General features: G+C 50.2%; 2 protein-coding genes and 1 non-coding gene across 3 annotated transcripts; 1 reads left to right on the plus strand and 2 right to left on the minus strand.

Moving 5' to 3' along the window:
• Nucleotides 1-3,011: 3,011 nt before the first annotated feature.
• TRNAE-UUC lies at nucleotides 3,012-3,083 on the minus strand. The gene has a single exon. It is a non-coding gene; the product is annotated as a tRNA-Glu (tRNA).
• Nucleotides 3,084-4,919: 1,836 nt separating this feature from the next.
• Nucleotides 4,920-8,844, minus strand: CCDC115 (coiled-coil domain containing 115). Its single transcript, XM_008593735.1, has 5 exons — nucleotides 8,710-8,844; nucleotides 8,534-8,637; nucleotides 8,348-8,430; nucleotides 7,609-7,740; nucleotides 4,920-5,849 (listed from the first exon to the last, which is right to left on the minus strand). Exons 1-5 carry the CDS (start codon nucleotides 8,818-8,820, stop codon nucleotides 5,737-5,739), a joined length of 543 nt encoding a protein of 180 aa, XP_008591957.1. The 5' UTR covers nucleotides 8,821-8,844; the 3' UTR covers nucleotides 4,920-5,736.
• Nucleotides 8,845-9,406: 562 nt separating this feature from the next.
• Nucleotides 9,407-13,207, plus strand: IMP4 (IMP4, U3 small nucleolar ribonucleoprotein). The gene is made up of 9 exons (XM_008593736.1): nucleotides 9,407-9,588; nucleotides 9,698-9,806; nucleotides 11,325-11,408; nucleotides 11,973-12,082; nucleotides 12,161-12,293; nucleotides 12,377-12,531; nucleotides 12,602-12,696; nucleotides 12,796-12,869; nucleotides 12,967-13,207. Exons 1-9 carry the CDS (start codon nucleotides 9,586-9,588, stop codon nucleotides 13,077-13,079), a joined length of 876 nt encoding a protein of 291 aa, XP_008591958.1. The 5' UTR covers nucleotides 9,407-9,585; the 3' UTR covers nucleotides 13,080-13,207.
• The last annotated feature ends 720 nt before the right edge of the window (nucleotides 13,208-13,927 follow it).

The raw sequence follows: 13,927 nt of genomic DNA on the forward strand, positions 1-13,927 counted from the left end.
TGGGGCCTCGAAGAAGTGCTTAGATTGTAGGGCCATGCTGGAGTGAATGGATTAATGATGGTGGCCAGAGGTGTGGTTCTCAGGGCTTTAAAAGCAAAGCACATGAAGAGTTTTTCTCTTTCTGCTTCACCATTTTCTGCCATGTGAGAACCCTGGGTCACTGTCACCATCACCAAGACCCTCACCAGATGTGTTCCCTGGACTTTGGACTTTCCAGCCTCAGAAATTGCAAGAAATAAATTTTGTTTTCTTAAAAATTACGCAGTTCCCAGCATTTTGTTATAAGCAACAGGAATGGCCTAATACACTTACCTTGTTCGTGCTGGAATAACATTCTCAAAACCTTTGCCATCTCTTGTGCAATTCATGGGGTTCCAGCCAGCAGACAAGAGGGTTCTCCATGGCTCTTTCCTGTCTAACCCTATCTATATTCCTGACTTCCGCTGAGATGGTAGACTTGATCCATAAGTCACATGCCCAATCTCTAGCAAAAGGTGTCCAGCTACAGCCTTGCACTTTCCAGAGCATGCTTTCTTACAGTAAATTTCCTAATTTTTGCATCCTTCATAATCTGGACAGCCTGAGAACCTCCTAAATCTTCAAGTGCTAGCTCCTTTTTGCTTGACTGTTCCTTACTCAATGTATTCCTTTCCTCTCATGTTTTACTATAAGTGGCAAGGAAAAACCAGGCCATCCCTTCAATATTTTGCTTAGAAATCTCCTCAACTAGGGCAGGCTGGTTAGCTCAGTTGGTTAGAGCACGGTGCTGATTACACCAGGTTCCAGGCTTCTTTGATCCCTGTATCAGCCAGGTACAAAAAAAAAAAAAAGAAAGAAAAAAAAAGACCCCCAAAACAAACAAACAAGAAAACTCCTCGACTAAATATTCAGGTTAATCACTTATAACTTTTACTTTCCATCCAACAGCAGAACAAAATTTAGTCAAGTTCTCTACAACTTTATAACAAGGATTGCTTTTTCTCCAATATTCAATAACCATGTTCCTCATTTCCCTCTTTTTTTAAAAAATCTTATTTTCTTTCTTTTTTTTATTGAATCATAATTGATTATACATATTATTGGGGTTCATCATTGATGTATGTTGATCAAAACAATATTATTAGCATACATATTATTACAAATCATACTTATTCTGTATGCCCCTTATCCAATCTCTTCCCATCCCTCCCTCCCCCGGCCACCTCGGATAACCCTAGACTTCTTCTCTCCTTCTGAAAGAGTAACAGTAAGTCTGTTCATTTGTTGCCTAGGTGATCTCTTCGGAGCTGAGAGCGGTTTGTTCATGTCCCCCACTATTACCATAGGGTAGATACTTCTTCTGTCTCTCTGGAATGGGCTTTGTGGAGAGAGACATCCTTTTCTCTTCTTTGGTTTTAGCTGGTGATTCTCCTTGTGTCAATGCACTCCAGTGGCTGGAGGGACATCGGCATAGTGGTTGTGGAGTCTAGCTTCTTTTGTGGCAGCCATGGCTATTGTGGTTGTGGTGGGCCACCCACATGGAAGTGGTGTTTTGGCGTGCTCCTTGCCTGGTTGCAGGAGGAGGGGTTGGTCCCTGGCACCAAAAGTATAGTATATGCACCTTACCAGCAAAGTGAGGGTTAGCTCAAGGAGAAAGAGGGTAACAACCCTGCCTTCTGCCAGGATTCAACCTTTATGGCTTTGCTTTCTAATACATATTCATACCACCTAGAGAACATTCGACTAAGAGGGTGGTTGTCAGTTATGCAACATAGTCTTGCACATTTTCAGTTGGTCTCCTTTCAGGGCACATTTATTGGTCAAATCCTATCACACACACCAAACATATTCAAGAATATTCTAGAGTCATCTTGTGGCTCATTTGGGAGAGTGTGGTGCTGATAACACCAAGGCCAACGGATTCGGATCCCATATAGGGATGGCCAGTTAGCTGACTTGGGAGAGCGTGGTGCTGACATCACCAAGTCAAGGGATAAGATCTCCTTACCGGTCATCTTTCTTTTTTTAAAAAAAGAATATTCTGAGGTCTTTGGTGCCTCCAGTGGAAGGTCATTCAGAGGATAAACTCCCTTCCACTGAGCATGTTCAGTCACTGGATTTGCATAAGTGCACCCCTCGGGGTCTCAGTATTGTAGGTTGGTACCGAAAATAAGTGCAATAAACAACAGTAACCCTCCTCTCCGGGAGGGCCTAGAGGAGGGGCCTGAGACCTTGGGGAGTGTCTTGAAGCCCAGAAGTATATCCTGAAACCCCAACTGAAGGAAACTAAGCACTTGCTAGCTCAAAAGCAGCAGCAAGACTGGAGAAAGTTAAACTGTTAGAATCTCTTTCTCCCAGCCCTTGCTGGTCCCTTTGTGGACTTTGAGCTAAGCTCCTCGCAGACTGAGCTTCAGAGATTGGAGGCCAGCAGCAGAGGTGGCCGCTGTCCAGGCCCTTCCATCTGTCTCCTCCACCCTCCCCAGTTCCCTTCTGCCCTCCGTGTGTGGGAAGTACCGGTGGGAGTCCCCGCCCTCCACAGGGGGAGTGTGATAATAAATGTTGAATGTGTTATGTATTATTTTTTAATATTTCAATATTACTCACATCTATAAGGTATATAGTATCAAATACGAGGGGGTCTCCAAGAAGATCATGGGGGAATTAGTAGTATCTTTTAGGTCAATTCACTTTTTTCTTCTTCGTGGCTGGCACGTAGGGGTTCAGGTATCCGAACCCGTGACCTTGGGGCTACAGGCTGCACTCTGACCAGCCGAGCTAACCGCTCTGCATCGGCTTCCCAAATTTCGTGAAGTTCCCTCATAATTACCGATGGACAAATCAACCAACTAATGCTGTGATGAAAGTTGTCGCTTCCATTAGAACACAGAACGATAGGACCCAGAGCTCTCTGGGCTTCAATTTCTCTAGGTTCAAATTAAGAGGAAATACCCGATTTGGCTTGAGGAGTTCTAGTAGTGAGAAGCCAAAATTTAAGCGAGTACTTGTTCCGAGTTCAAAACAACAGGACTTTTTTCCCATACCGGGAGTCGAACCCGGGCCGCCTGGGTGAAAACCAGGAATCCTAACCGCTAGACCATATGGGAACTGCCGGCCAAACGCTCTCCGTCGCTGAACACGTCACTTGCCGCAGCGAGGCCGCCCGCCCCCTACCGCGGCTGCGCGCCGCAGCGCTGGGCCTGCCTTTGCGGCGACTCGTCCTGACTGCGGCTGCGCGAGCCCGGGCGGACCGCACCCTTTTCCTGACTCGCCCGAGAGGGACCAGCCCCCTCTTCTGGCAGGAGAATCCGCCTCCTCTGGGTGGACTGTTCGGGAGACTTCCAGGAGGGCTGGAGTCAGGGCGGAAGTCAAGACGGCGTGTTAATGACTTGGCTGAGCGCTTGCTGTCTTCACCAACCCCATTTCCAGAGGGGCGCGGTCTCCCCAAAAGAGTTCATCAGCACCCGGAACCCAACTTCACACAGTCAATGAGAGCAGGCTTGCGTCTGTCTGACCCAGGACATCGACTGACTCCTAACATCCACGTAAAGGAAGGGGTGGCCAAATACTCCGTTAGTTAGAGCGTGGTGCTAACAAACCCAAGAACGAGGGTTCTATCCCTGTTCGATCCCAGCCAGCCGCCAAGCAGTAAAAGTAAATAAATCAACATAAAGGACGCAGCTGGGGCCGGCGTTCCACGTTAATCTCTTCCTCCCAGAATTCATGGTCAAAGCAGAAACTGAATGTGTTACTTATTACTTACTTCAAAATTTCACTAGTCGGCACTTTGTTGATAGGATTTTGTTATAAAACTCAACCTTTGTATGGAGAAGGGAGAGAGATCCTTTTTAACCCCGGGAGGAGGGGGTCCATCCATTTTTGTTCTTTTATTAAGCTTTTTACTGGCAACTCAAGCTCAGCGTGGTTGAAAACTTACCCCCATCCCACTCCTACTGCAATTCTGCCCTACCAGGATTCAAGCAAGTGTCAGATTCAAGAATTAAAAGTGTGGTACCGGTGTACTAACTGACAGTAAAGTTAATTGACAGTAAGGTCAGTGAAATACAATAGAAGCTCCAAAATTAGAGTGGGTTCACACCGGGAAGAAACAAAAAAGGTGTGTAAAGCTACACGACTATGCCAATCATGAAGCTAGGCAACTACACCAGTTGTCGGGTTGAGGCAATAGCTATGCTAATTGTATGGCTAGGCATTTCATAAATAAGCCAAAATGTTTCATTATTTTAGTAATAAACCCATTGTACAGACCGGGTCACAGACCCCTCACACGCAGGTCCATGCTAGGTAATTGGGAAAGATCCCAGGAGCCATTGGCAGATGACACAAACTCAGTCCTCAGCAGAAGCGGCAGTGGCAGTGGCCTCTCTGGGCATCCTAGGGGCACTGGCAGCAACAGCTTGCAGCAAGTCTCCAGCAGCAGTAGCGGCCTCCCTGTGGCCCCCAGGGGCATCCCAGGGGCGGGGACCCCGTGGATCAGAACCACTCATCCTTTATACTTAAGTCCATAACCCAGGACACTTGGGTGCACATGTGCAATTACATTAAACAATAACCAAGGAACACCCGGGCCCACATACATATTTACATCAAATGCTTGGCAAGATTCTGAACAACTGAGGGGTCATAACTACTTTCCTGTATTTTCCCTTCAAGGTGCCTATCAAATCAGGAGTGGGGTAGGTGAATCAACACACAGTATGTGGACAGATGTGGGACTCAACCAATACCCCAATTAAAACCACAGAAGTTCTTGAAGGTGGTGGAGAATTCCCTTATCACCTCATCAATTACGACGCCAAATCCAGAAATCATATAACAGCTGATTGCTAAATTCAACTCTACTTTAAAAATTGATTTAAAAAACATAAGAGCTGGGTAACAGTTACTATAGCACTTACCTTAGTTATTAAGTTATTCAATTGTTTGGTGCAATTTGATGTGTTTTATTTTACAATGAAAAGTTAAAAACACTATGCAAAGTGAAAAGACTTAACTGGGAAAAATATTTACATCTTATATTATGAACAAACAACTAATTCCCCCCAAAACATAAAGAGCACCTAGAAATTGCTAAAAAGATTGATAACCCAGTGGAAAAATGAAACAAGAACACAGATTTCCCAGAACAAAAAACACAACTGGCCCTTCAATAAATGAAGACTCCACTCCTAGAAGGATAAAGGCAGGGTTTTTTAAAACCTGGAAGTTCTCTTTCTAGAGTTCCCTTGCAAATCTGTCAGATCTTTTTTATTTACTGGTTTAGACCCTGCCAACCGCTGCCCATCTACTCAGGTGTTTGTGTTGTTATTGATTCAAATCAATGTCCTGATCTGTCAGCTGTGTATGGTTTTTTCCTCCATCAAAGTCAGTTTTGAGGATCTAGTGAACCTGCAGCACTACTTCTTGTCCTTCCCCACCACTGTTTGTGCAGTCTTTCATCATTCGGTAATGAAACCATAGCTGAATGATCGATGAAGTTGTTCCGATTGTTCACTAAAGTGAAAAGCTTTGCATCAGTTGGTGTGTCCTGTAAGAACACAAACCTAGAAGTCGTTTCAAAGGAATGGCTTTCAACATTACTCATTGTGCCTCTTCAAACTTCACACCTAACAAAGTCGGAAACAAGCAGTCCAGGGATGGGGGTAGGGGCAGGGTCTATTTGTGAAGGAAGAAGGGCTGACATAAGGCAGCCACATCTGAGAACAGCTGTGCTCACTGTCCTGTCTCTGTGGACGCAGGTCAGGCAGCCCCAGGCTCAAGCTGCTTGAGTTTCTCTTGGAGTACCCGGAACTGGCTTCGACCCCAGTTGATGCGGATCTGGAGGTTGGCTATGTCTGCAGCCAGCTGTAGGCCTGGAGGAAAAGGAGAAAATGTCACCATGGTATTTGTGGTATGACACACGACCCAGGTGGCTCTGGACACCCCCAGGAACTGGGAAAGCTCCAGGCGTCTCTGGCCTCCACACTGTTGCTGAAGCATTCCAGGTATGGCTCTGCATTGACTGCTCCAAAACTTCACTGAACCCACTCTCTCATCTCCTTCAGGTCTTTGTTAAAATGTCACCCCCTCCTCAGAAGACTTCCTTGACCCCTTTATATTACTCACCAAAAACTAAAAACTCACAGATCATGACTTCTCATGCCCTCCCTTCCTTCCTTCTTCCACTATCACAGTCCCTCACTACTCTCACCCACTCTCCCTCCTCCTTTTCTCTGCTTCCGAGTGGTCCATTCTGGATCCACCTCTAGGTGGCTTTTGCCCTAGGATGTCTCTGCTGGAACAGCTGCTGTCTAATCCTCTGGGCAGTCCTTAGCCTTCAGCCTCCTTCTTGGCAGCAAGGCTGACCACATATCTCATCACTCCCTATAGGAAATGCTTTCTCCTCTTGGCTTCCAGGACACCCTGCCCTGTGGGTGCTTTTCAGTCTCCTCGACCCACTCCTCTGCTTCCTCTCTCTCACCTCCCATCCACACTCCCCGGCCCTCTACTAATCTCATCCTGTCTCAGCTTTAACCCTGCCTCTGTGTCAGCAACTTGGGAAATTAAACACCAGTGCTAAGCAGTGGACTCCCAATATCTCTTTAGCCCAGGCCTCTCCCAAACTCCAGATGTGTGTGCCCAACCGCCCACTCAGACTCTCCACCTGGGCATCAGTGGACACTGCACGACACATGGGACACACCCACAGCACACATTCACCTCCCAACTTCTGCTTAGCTGCAGCCCACAGCCTGCCCACAACAGGTGACGGTAGCTCCATCCTCCCAGGGGCTCTGGGTGGAGACCGTGGGCTCTCCTTGACTCCTCTCCTTCCCTTACTCTCACACACGATGTCAGCAAATCCAGGAGCTTCTATTTTCAAAATGTGTGCTGGTTCCCACTGCTTACCCCACCTTCACTGCCTCCACCTTTGTCTCACATGCCTGGCTGCTTCCTGGCACCTGCTTCCTTCCTCTGCTATCCAGTCTGTCCCCACCCAGGACCCAAAGGATTCCTATTACCCTGTGAGTCTGACTGCACCACCCTCTGCTCAGAGCCACCCTGTGACTCCCAAAGTCCCCATCGGGGGCCTACAGCACTCGGGCCCGGGCCCCCTAATCACAGCTCCTGGCACTCCTGCTGTGCTGACTCCACTTCAACCCACTGGCTTCCTCTCTGCTTTTCCTCCAACACACCAGACATCTCTCGTCTCAGGGGTTTTTCCCTGCCTGGTCCCACTGCCTAGAACCCTGTTCTCTCAGACCACTCCTGTCCCACTCCATCCTGTGTTATTTTTTTCATAATTTTCACAGCTTGGCATTGTAGTACAGCCTACTCATTTATTGTCATGTTGTCTTTCTTCTCTCCATAGAATAAACCACCCATGAGGGTGTCTGTCTCTTTTGTTCTCTACTGTATCCCCAGCAGCTAGCAGGAACCTGGAACGCTGCCAATAGCCAATAAATACTTTTGGAAAAAACAGCACGTGTTACAAAATCTCGCAACGGAGAAAACCTGCAATGCCCATTGCAGACTATCTCCTGCCATGGCATTATTGCTCCAGTGCTCACTGTGGATAGAGGGTCCAAATTTAGTTCCGGGCCACGTGGCCAACAGATGGGATTTACTCACCATTCCGGAAGCTGGCTTGGGCCTGCCGCAGACTGTGAGGAACCAGGATTCCGAACCAGTTAAGAGGGTCCTGGGGAGTCGCAGAGGGCTCTGGCTCTAGGGGCCTGGTGGGGCCTTTGCGCCTGCGCAGAGCTAGAGAAAGAAAGCGTGGAGGAGGCTAGGGTCTTTACCACCTTGCTCTTATTGTCCTGGTGAAAATGCTGAGCTTGATCTGAGCTTGTGACTCTGGAAAACAATGTTGGTTTGAAAATCTCCCCAACATTTTGTGTTCTGGGAAACAACTAACTGCAAAGCACCACCCTCTGACACCACCCTCGTGAATCAGATGAAACTGTCTATTCTTTCTCGTGACTCCCGTAAGTCCCACAGATGTCCCTGTTGGCCTGTGACAAGGCCACACATTGACCTTATCCATTTTGCCTGAACGTGCGGAAGGGCCAGACACAGACTCTCCAACTCCCTGTTCTTTGTCTGGGAAATGATTAACTGGGATTAGTTTGTCCCTCAAACTAGCTAGACACAGAGATGAGCATTTTCTGTTGGGCTTACTGAGACTAATTGCAAAACAATCCCACCTATAACTTCTCTAATCCTTCCTATAAAAGTCTAGACAAAGCCACCCTACTAAGACATTCTGATCTTCAGCTCTGGGATGTACCGTCTATTGTAAAATCCTGAATAAAGTCATGTCCTCAGTCTTTCTGTGCATTTTGTCTTTGACATCGGGAAAGGGACTCACCTGCCTCGCGAGGCCCCACCTCCTCCGGGGTCTGGGCGCCAGCTCTCACCACCCTGAACTTCTCGAGTCCGTCCTGGGCCTCGCTGAAGGACGAGAAGGGAGGTTGTCCCTCCGGCAGCCCGGGCCCGGACCCCTTCACCGCCCCTCCACCCCTCCGCCCCGGCTGCAGCGTCTCAGGTTTCTCACCTGGCGCGGACGCAGACCTGGGGCTCCATGTGGGCGGCATACTGCAGGGGCCCTACCGACTTGGCACCCATGGCGTAGCGAGCCTTGGCGAGCGAGAGCCAGCCCTGGAGAGAGAGCGCAGAGCAGTGAGACTGAGTTCACGTCCGTGGGCGCTCCCGCCCGTCCCAGAAGCCCACCTCCTCCACCCGGGCGTTCAGCGCCGCCCGCTTCGCCTCCAGCTCCTCCAGGTCCCCGAGCAGCTGCAGAAGCAGCGAGTCCAGGTCCGCCCGCAGTTCCGCGGCCGCCATGGTCTGGTCACACTCGGGTCACAGGTAGGCTGAGGCCGGTTCTGGAGCCACCTCCGTCCAGCACGACAGCCAATCGGCGCACGCGACCCGCCCTCAAGGGGGCGTTCCCAGCCGTGCGCCGCGACGCCCACGGTGTCGCCGCTGCCCACCTCCTTTAAGTGCAGTCGCCCTCAGGAAAACAGCACCGAGGGTTTGGTTATGGGGTTTCTCCAGTTAGCGCCCCAAGTGCATCAGCCCACCGGACTGTCGGGGAGGGTTCCCAGTCGCTTCCGAAGCGGCCGCATTTTAAAAGTCGGGCTACCGTTCTGGCGATGAAAGAGGGCGAAGCTGTACGGGAACCATTTTGATTAAGGGAGGAGTTGCAGAAAGCGCGGGCCGGCAGCCTCTCGGTCAGCCGTTGTGTCGCTTTTGTAGTTGGTGGACTGATTCGAACCGCCAATTATGACGGTTTTAGCGGCTCCTCATCTTAACATCGGGCATCCTGCACGGTGGTGGGCGGTGGTGAAGCTGTGGGCGGACATCTTTATTAACGGCTGTGGCAAGCCACGTGACAGCATCCTGACTCCGATCTATTGGTTGCTCCAACGAGCACGCGCCGCCGGGTTGGCCCCCAGCTCTTCGCCATCTTAACTTTGGGCATGGTCTACAGCAACAGACACTAGTAAAGCCTGTAGCGACCTTCTTTGTCGAGGGCGGAAGCGAGGGCTGCGTCGCGCAGGCGGTGCACATAGATTCTCCTAGACTCACGTGGGAACGGCGACCAGGATGGTAGGAGGGTTGTCTGCGCCCTTGTTTTGCGGGTGGGGGTTCGCGGAGGGCTGGGGATGTCGTCCTTGTGGTTCCGGAGCGGGTGGTGACTGGGCCCACTGTTCCCCAGCTGCGCCGCGAGGCCCGCCTGCGCCGCGAGTACCTCTACCGCAAGGCCCGCGAGGAGGCGCGGCGATCCGCCCAGGAGAAGAAGGAGAAGGTCCGGCGAGCGCTCGAAGGTACGGCCGCCCAGCCCCGGCGAGCAGGGCGAGTCATTGCAACGACCGTGCACTGCATTTTAAAATCCGACGGCATAAAACGCGTTTAATCAGTATTTGTTTGTGTTAATGTGGCTGAGCATCTTTTCAAGTATTTGCTGGCCGTTTTCCTTGCCTCCTGGGTTCTGTTGCCCAGTCCTACGATGGTATTGATTACTTGTCATTTATGCTGCAGTATCCCGGTTTTACCGCTTGCTTCTTAACTTTATTTACAATGTGTCCAGGTTTTCCCCCATTTCAAAATTTTTACGTGCTTCTACAGCTATTCCCCGTTTTTTCCTCATTTTCATTTGCCACATTAAGGAAGAGTCTGTGTCACACATGCCTGATTGGAAATGCCATATTTATCCCTGTTTTGTTGGTTCTTGTGTCAGTGGAGCTTTGTGTTTCCTATCTGATGGTGTATCACCCCTAGTATTTCTGATTATCTTAAATTCGCCTTGATGTTCCTAGGTTTTGGGCCTATCAGTGTGTATGGTGCGGGTAGGTATGTTTAAGTTAAGAAGCGTAATGTTAAACACCTGTGACCCATCTACTTAAATGAAAAATGATCAATACATTGAAATTCAGGAATATTTTCCCCAACTTTGATAACCACCATATTGAATATTGTTTAGAAATAAACCATTTTTTTTGCTGTACTTTGTGTTTATTTTACATTAATTTGTGTCCAGTAATCATATTAGTCAAGTTTTAGTTTTAAAGGTGGAATTAGGTTTTATGTGTTCCTTTGCACTTTTATTTTTCCATTCAGAATTGTTTGTAGATACTTCAAGTGTAGCGGGAGGCCACTGCAAGTGAAAATTCCACAGTCTTCATCCATTTTCCCGTGGGTGGCAGTGAACTTGTATTTTCAGTTTGGGGTATTTTCAGTTTGGGGTAGTTAGGAACAGCGCTGCCGCTGTGAACATGCTCTTCCGTGTGCAAGAGTTCCTCCAGGGCGTGCTGGAGAGCAGGGCTGGGTCCAAGGGTATGCTCACGTTGTGGGCATGGCCACAGTGCAGCCCCTGTGCCCAGCCCAGCTTTGTTGACAGAGGAACCTCTGAGCTAGCTGAGGCCATGGGCCTTGAAGCATTCTGTGCATCATGACTAGCAGTTTTGCTGTCTGACTGTTTCAGGGTCTCTGATTTACCTTCATACATAAGGAGCAGTCTATGTTTCTTTGAAAGTGAGTTTTAAAATATTTGTTTGGCTATATAAGCATTATGTACTTGTGATAAAATATTTTAGAAAGCTCTCATCATGAGATTCAAGAATTCAAGAACTGTAGAAAATGAGGTCTTCAGTAACCACTGTTCACAGGTTGGCATGTAGACAAAAAAAAAGTTTTTTCACCTGTCTTTCTCCCTTGTTTCACCTCTGTTCAGAAAGGAGAAAAGTATTTTTCCTTTAAGCTTGTACAGGCTTGTAAGCAGCAGAGTATTTTATAAACTGAGGGCTCCATGCTTGTGTCTCACTCAGTCTGTCTTCTCTCTGCAGAAAACCGCCTTATTCCCACCGAGTTACGCCGAGAGGCTCTGGCCTTACAGGGGTCCCTGGAGTTCGATGACGCCGGCGGTGAAGGTGACTGTGTGCTCTGTGGCCACCCCTCCTCCACCCTCAAGTCCTCCCTGCACTTGAGTCCACTGGCCACCTTATCCTTCCTCAGACTGTTTGGCACTTTCCCTCCTGAGGAAACTGTCCACAGCAGCTGCTCCTGGAGCAGACCCTCAAATGCTGTTGTGTCTGCACAGACGGTACCTCAGGGGCTCTGCCTGAGTGCTCCCCGTTCCATTTATATGGCACACACAGTAGCACCCCACTTACTCAATACTGGTCACGAGGAAAAGGAGTCTGTCACCTTTGGCCTTAGCATAATCTGGACTTGTGCTAACACAGAAGCCACTAGCCCCATGTCACTAATACAGCTTAAGTGAACTACAGTTAAACGAAATGAAAGATTCCATTCTTCAGTCATGCTTGTGCTTGGTAGACAGTGTGGCTGGTGGCTGCCCTCTTGCCCCGCGTGGGTATTCCCATCATTGTAGGCTTCATCAGACAGTGCCATCTGGATGGACTCAGCTGCCCTCCAGTTAGCATTTCACTCCCACGACAATATTGCATTCTTGTCTCTCATGTGTCTGACAGGTGTGACCAGCCATGTGGATGACGAGTATCGGTGGGCAGGGGTGGAGGATCCCAAGGTCATGATCACTACCTCCCGAGACCCCAGTTCTCGCCTCAAGATGTTTGCAAAGGTACTAGAGGGTTAGGAATGAGTGGGGACACCCGGGACAAGTGGGCCCGGTCCTGACCAGACACGAGTCTACATGCAGGAGCTGAAGCTGGTGTTCCCAGGAGCTCAGCGCATGAACCGAGGCCGGCATGAGGTGGGGGCACTGGTACGAGCCTGCAAAGCCAACGGGGTCACTGACCTGCTCGTGGTGCACGAGCATCGAGGCACACCTGGTGAGGATGGAGGGAGGGAGAGGGGACGAGCGGGGCAATCTCGGGGCAGATGGAGTCTCTGACAGCCTGCCTGGCCCCACCAGTGGGGCTTATTGTCAGCCACCTGCCCTTTGGGCCCACTGCTTACTTCACACTGTGCAACGTGGTCATGCGGCACGACATCCCCAACCTCGGCACCATGTCAGAGGCCAAGCCCCACCTCATCACACATGGCTTCTCTTCCCGCCTGGGCAAGCGGGTGAGTCTGGGGCCCTGGGGTGAGGGCTGGGGGCCAGGCCAGGCATTTGCCAAGCTTCTTTGTGCCCCAGGTCTCTGACATCCTCCGTTACCTGTTCCCTGTGCCCAAAGATGACAGCCACCGGATTATCACCTTTGCAAACCAGGATGACTACATCTCGTTCCGGTGGGTCCATGTGGCCTTGGGATGGTGGCCCTCATGCTGCTTGTTGCTGACCCACTGCTGCTTCCAACCCACACCCCTGTCCCGGCTCCCTCTCCCCAGGCACCACGTGTATAAGAAGACAGACCACCGCAACGTGGAGCTGACTGAGGTCGGGCCTCGCTTTGAGCTGAAGTGTGAGTTTGGGGCTTTATCCCACGTTTTGGGGAGGGGAGAGGGAGGGAGGGGAGGCTGGCTCTGCAGGTGATGACATCTCAGTCTCCTTCCCTGTAGTGTACATGATTCGCCTGGGCACTCTGGAGCAGGAGGCCACAGCGGATGTGGAGTGGCGCTGGCACCCCTACACCAATACTGCACACAAGAGGGTCTTCCTGAGTGCTGAGTAAGCCTGCTCACCAGTCAGGACATGGACTTGGAACCTGGGAAGGTGGGGCTTGTCACAGACAGGCCCATCAAGCTCAGGTGTGGGACTGTGAGTGGGGGAGGAGTGCTAATAAATCTCTGTATCATGTTGCCCCTCCTGCCTCTAAGTGGTCCAGACAGGCTTGCTATTGGGCTGTGCCTGAAGGATGAACCCCATGGGGTGTCTTTGGTCAGCGGTCCTGATGGCTGTGGGACATACTTGGGCCCGGTGTTGATGTGGGGATTAATGTAGTCTTGTCTGGAACTCTCCAGGCTCACCCCTTGGAGATTTGGTGCTGATGTCCCCTCGGGAGTCAGAGACCATGGAGTACTCATTGGACGGTGGACTTGGGCAGTAGGGCCAGGTCATGTCAATGGCAGCACGCTGAGTTTACTCTGAGTTTGAGCCACTAGTGGACTCACGTAGAGGGAACAGGCCCCACTCACTGTTCAGCAAGATCCCTCCTCTATCCTGGGCAAGGGAGTGCACCTTCCCTCCATTCACTGGGGACCACTGATTTCGAAGGACCGCCTTGTGCCTACCTCCAGCTCTACCATGGCACAGGGGTTACCCAGAGTCACACAGGAAGGGCCATTGCGGTTCAGGGAGACTGGGGTCTCCCCCTGTTTCTCCACACTTATCCCCTCTCTCTGCCCATGTTCTCTGTGTGAACACAAAGGATCTGGATCCATACAGAGCAGGTATGAGTATCTAGACACTGCACAGTGCTCTCAGGTTTACAGAGAGGAGTGTGATGACAGAAATAAATCCATCACGCCAGGTTAAGGGAATGGTCTGTGAAGAAGCAAGTCAGGCAGCAGGCAGGGACAA

The sequence above is a fragment of the Galeopterus variegatus genome, unplaced genomic scaffold (genome assembly GCF_000696425.1).
Source record: "Galeopterus variegatus unplaced genomic scaffold, G_variegatus-3.0.2 Scaffold9591, whole genome shotgun sequence".
Taxonomy (NCBI): Eukaryota; Metazoa; Chordata; class Mammalia; order Dermoptera; family Cynocephalidae; genus Galeopterus; species Galeopterus variegatus.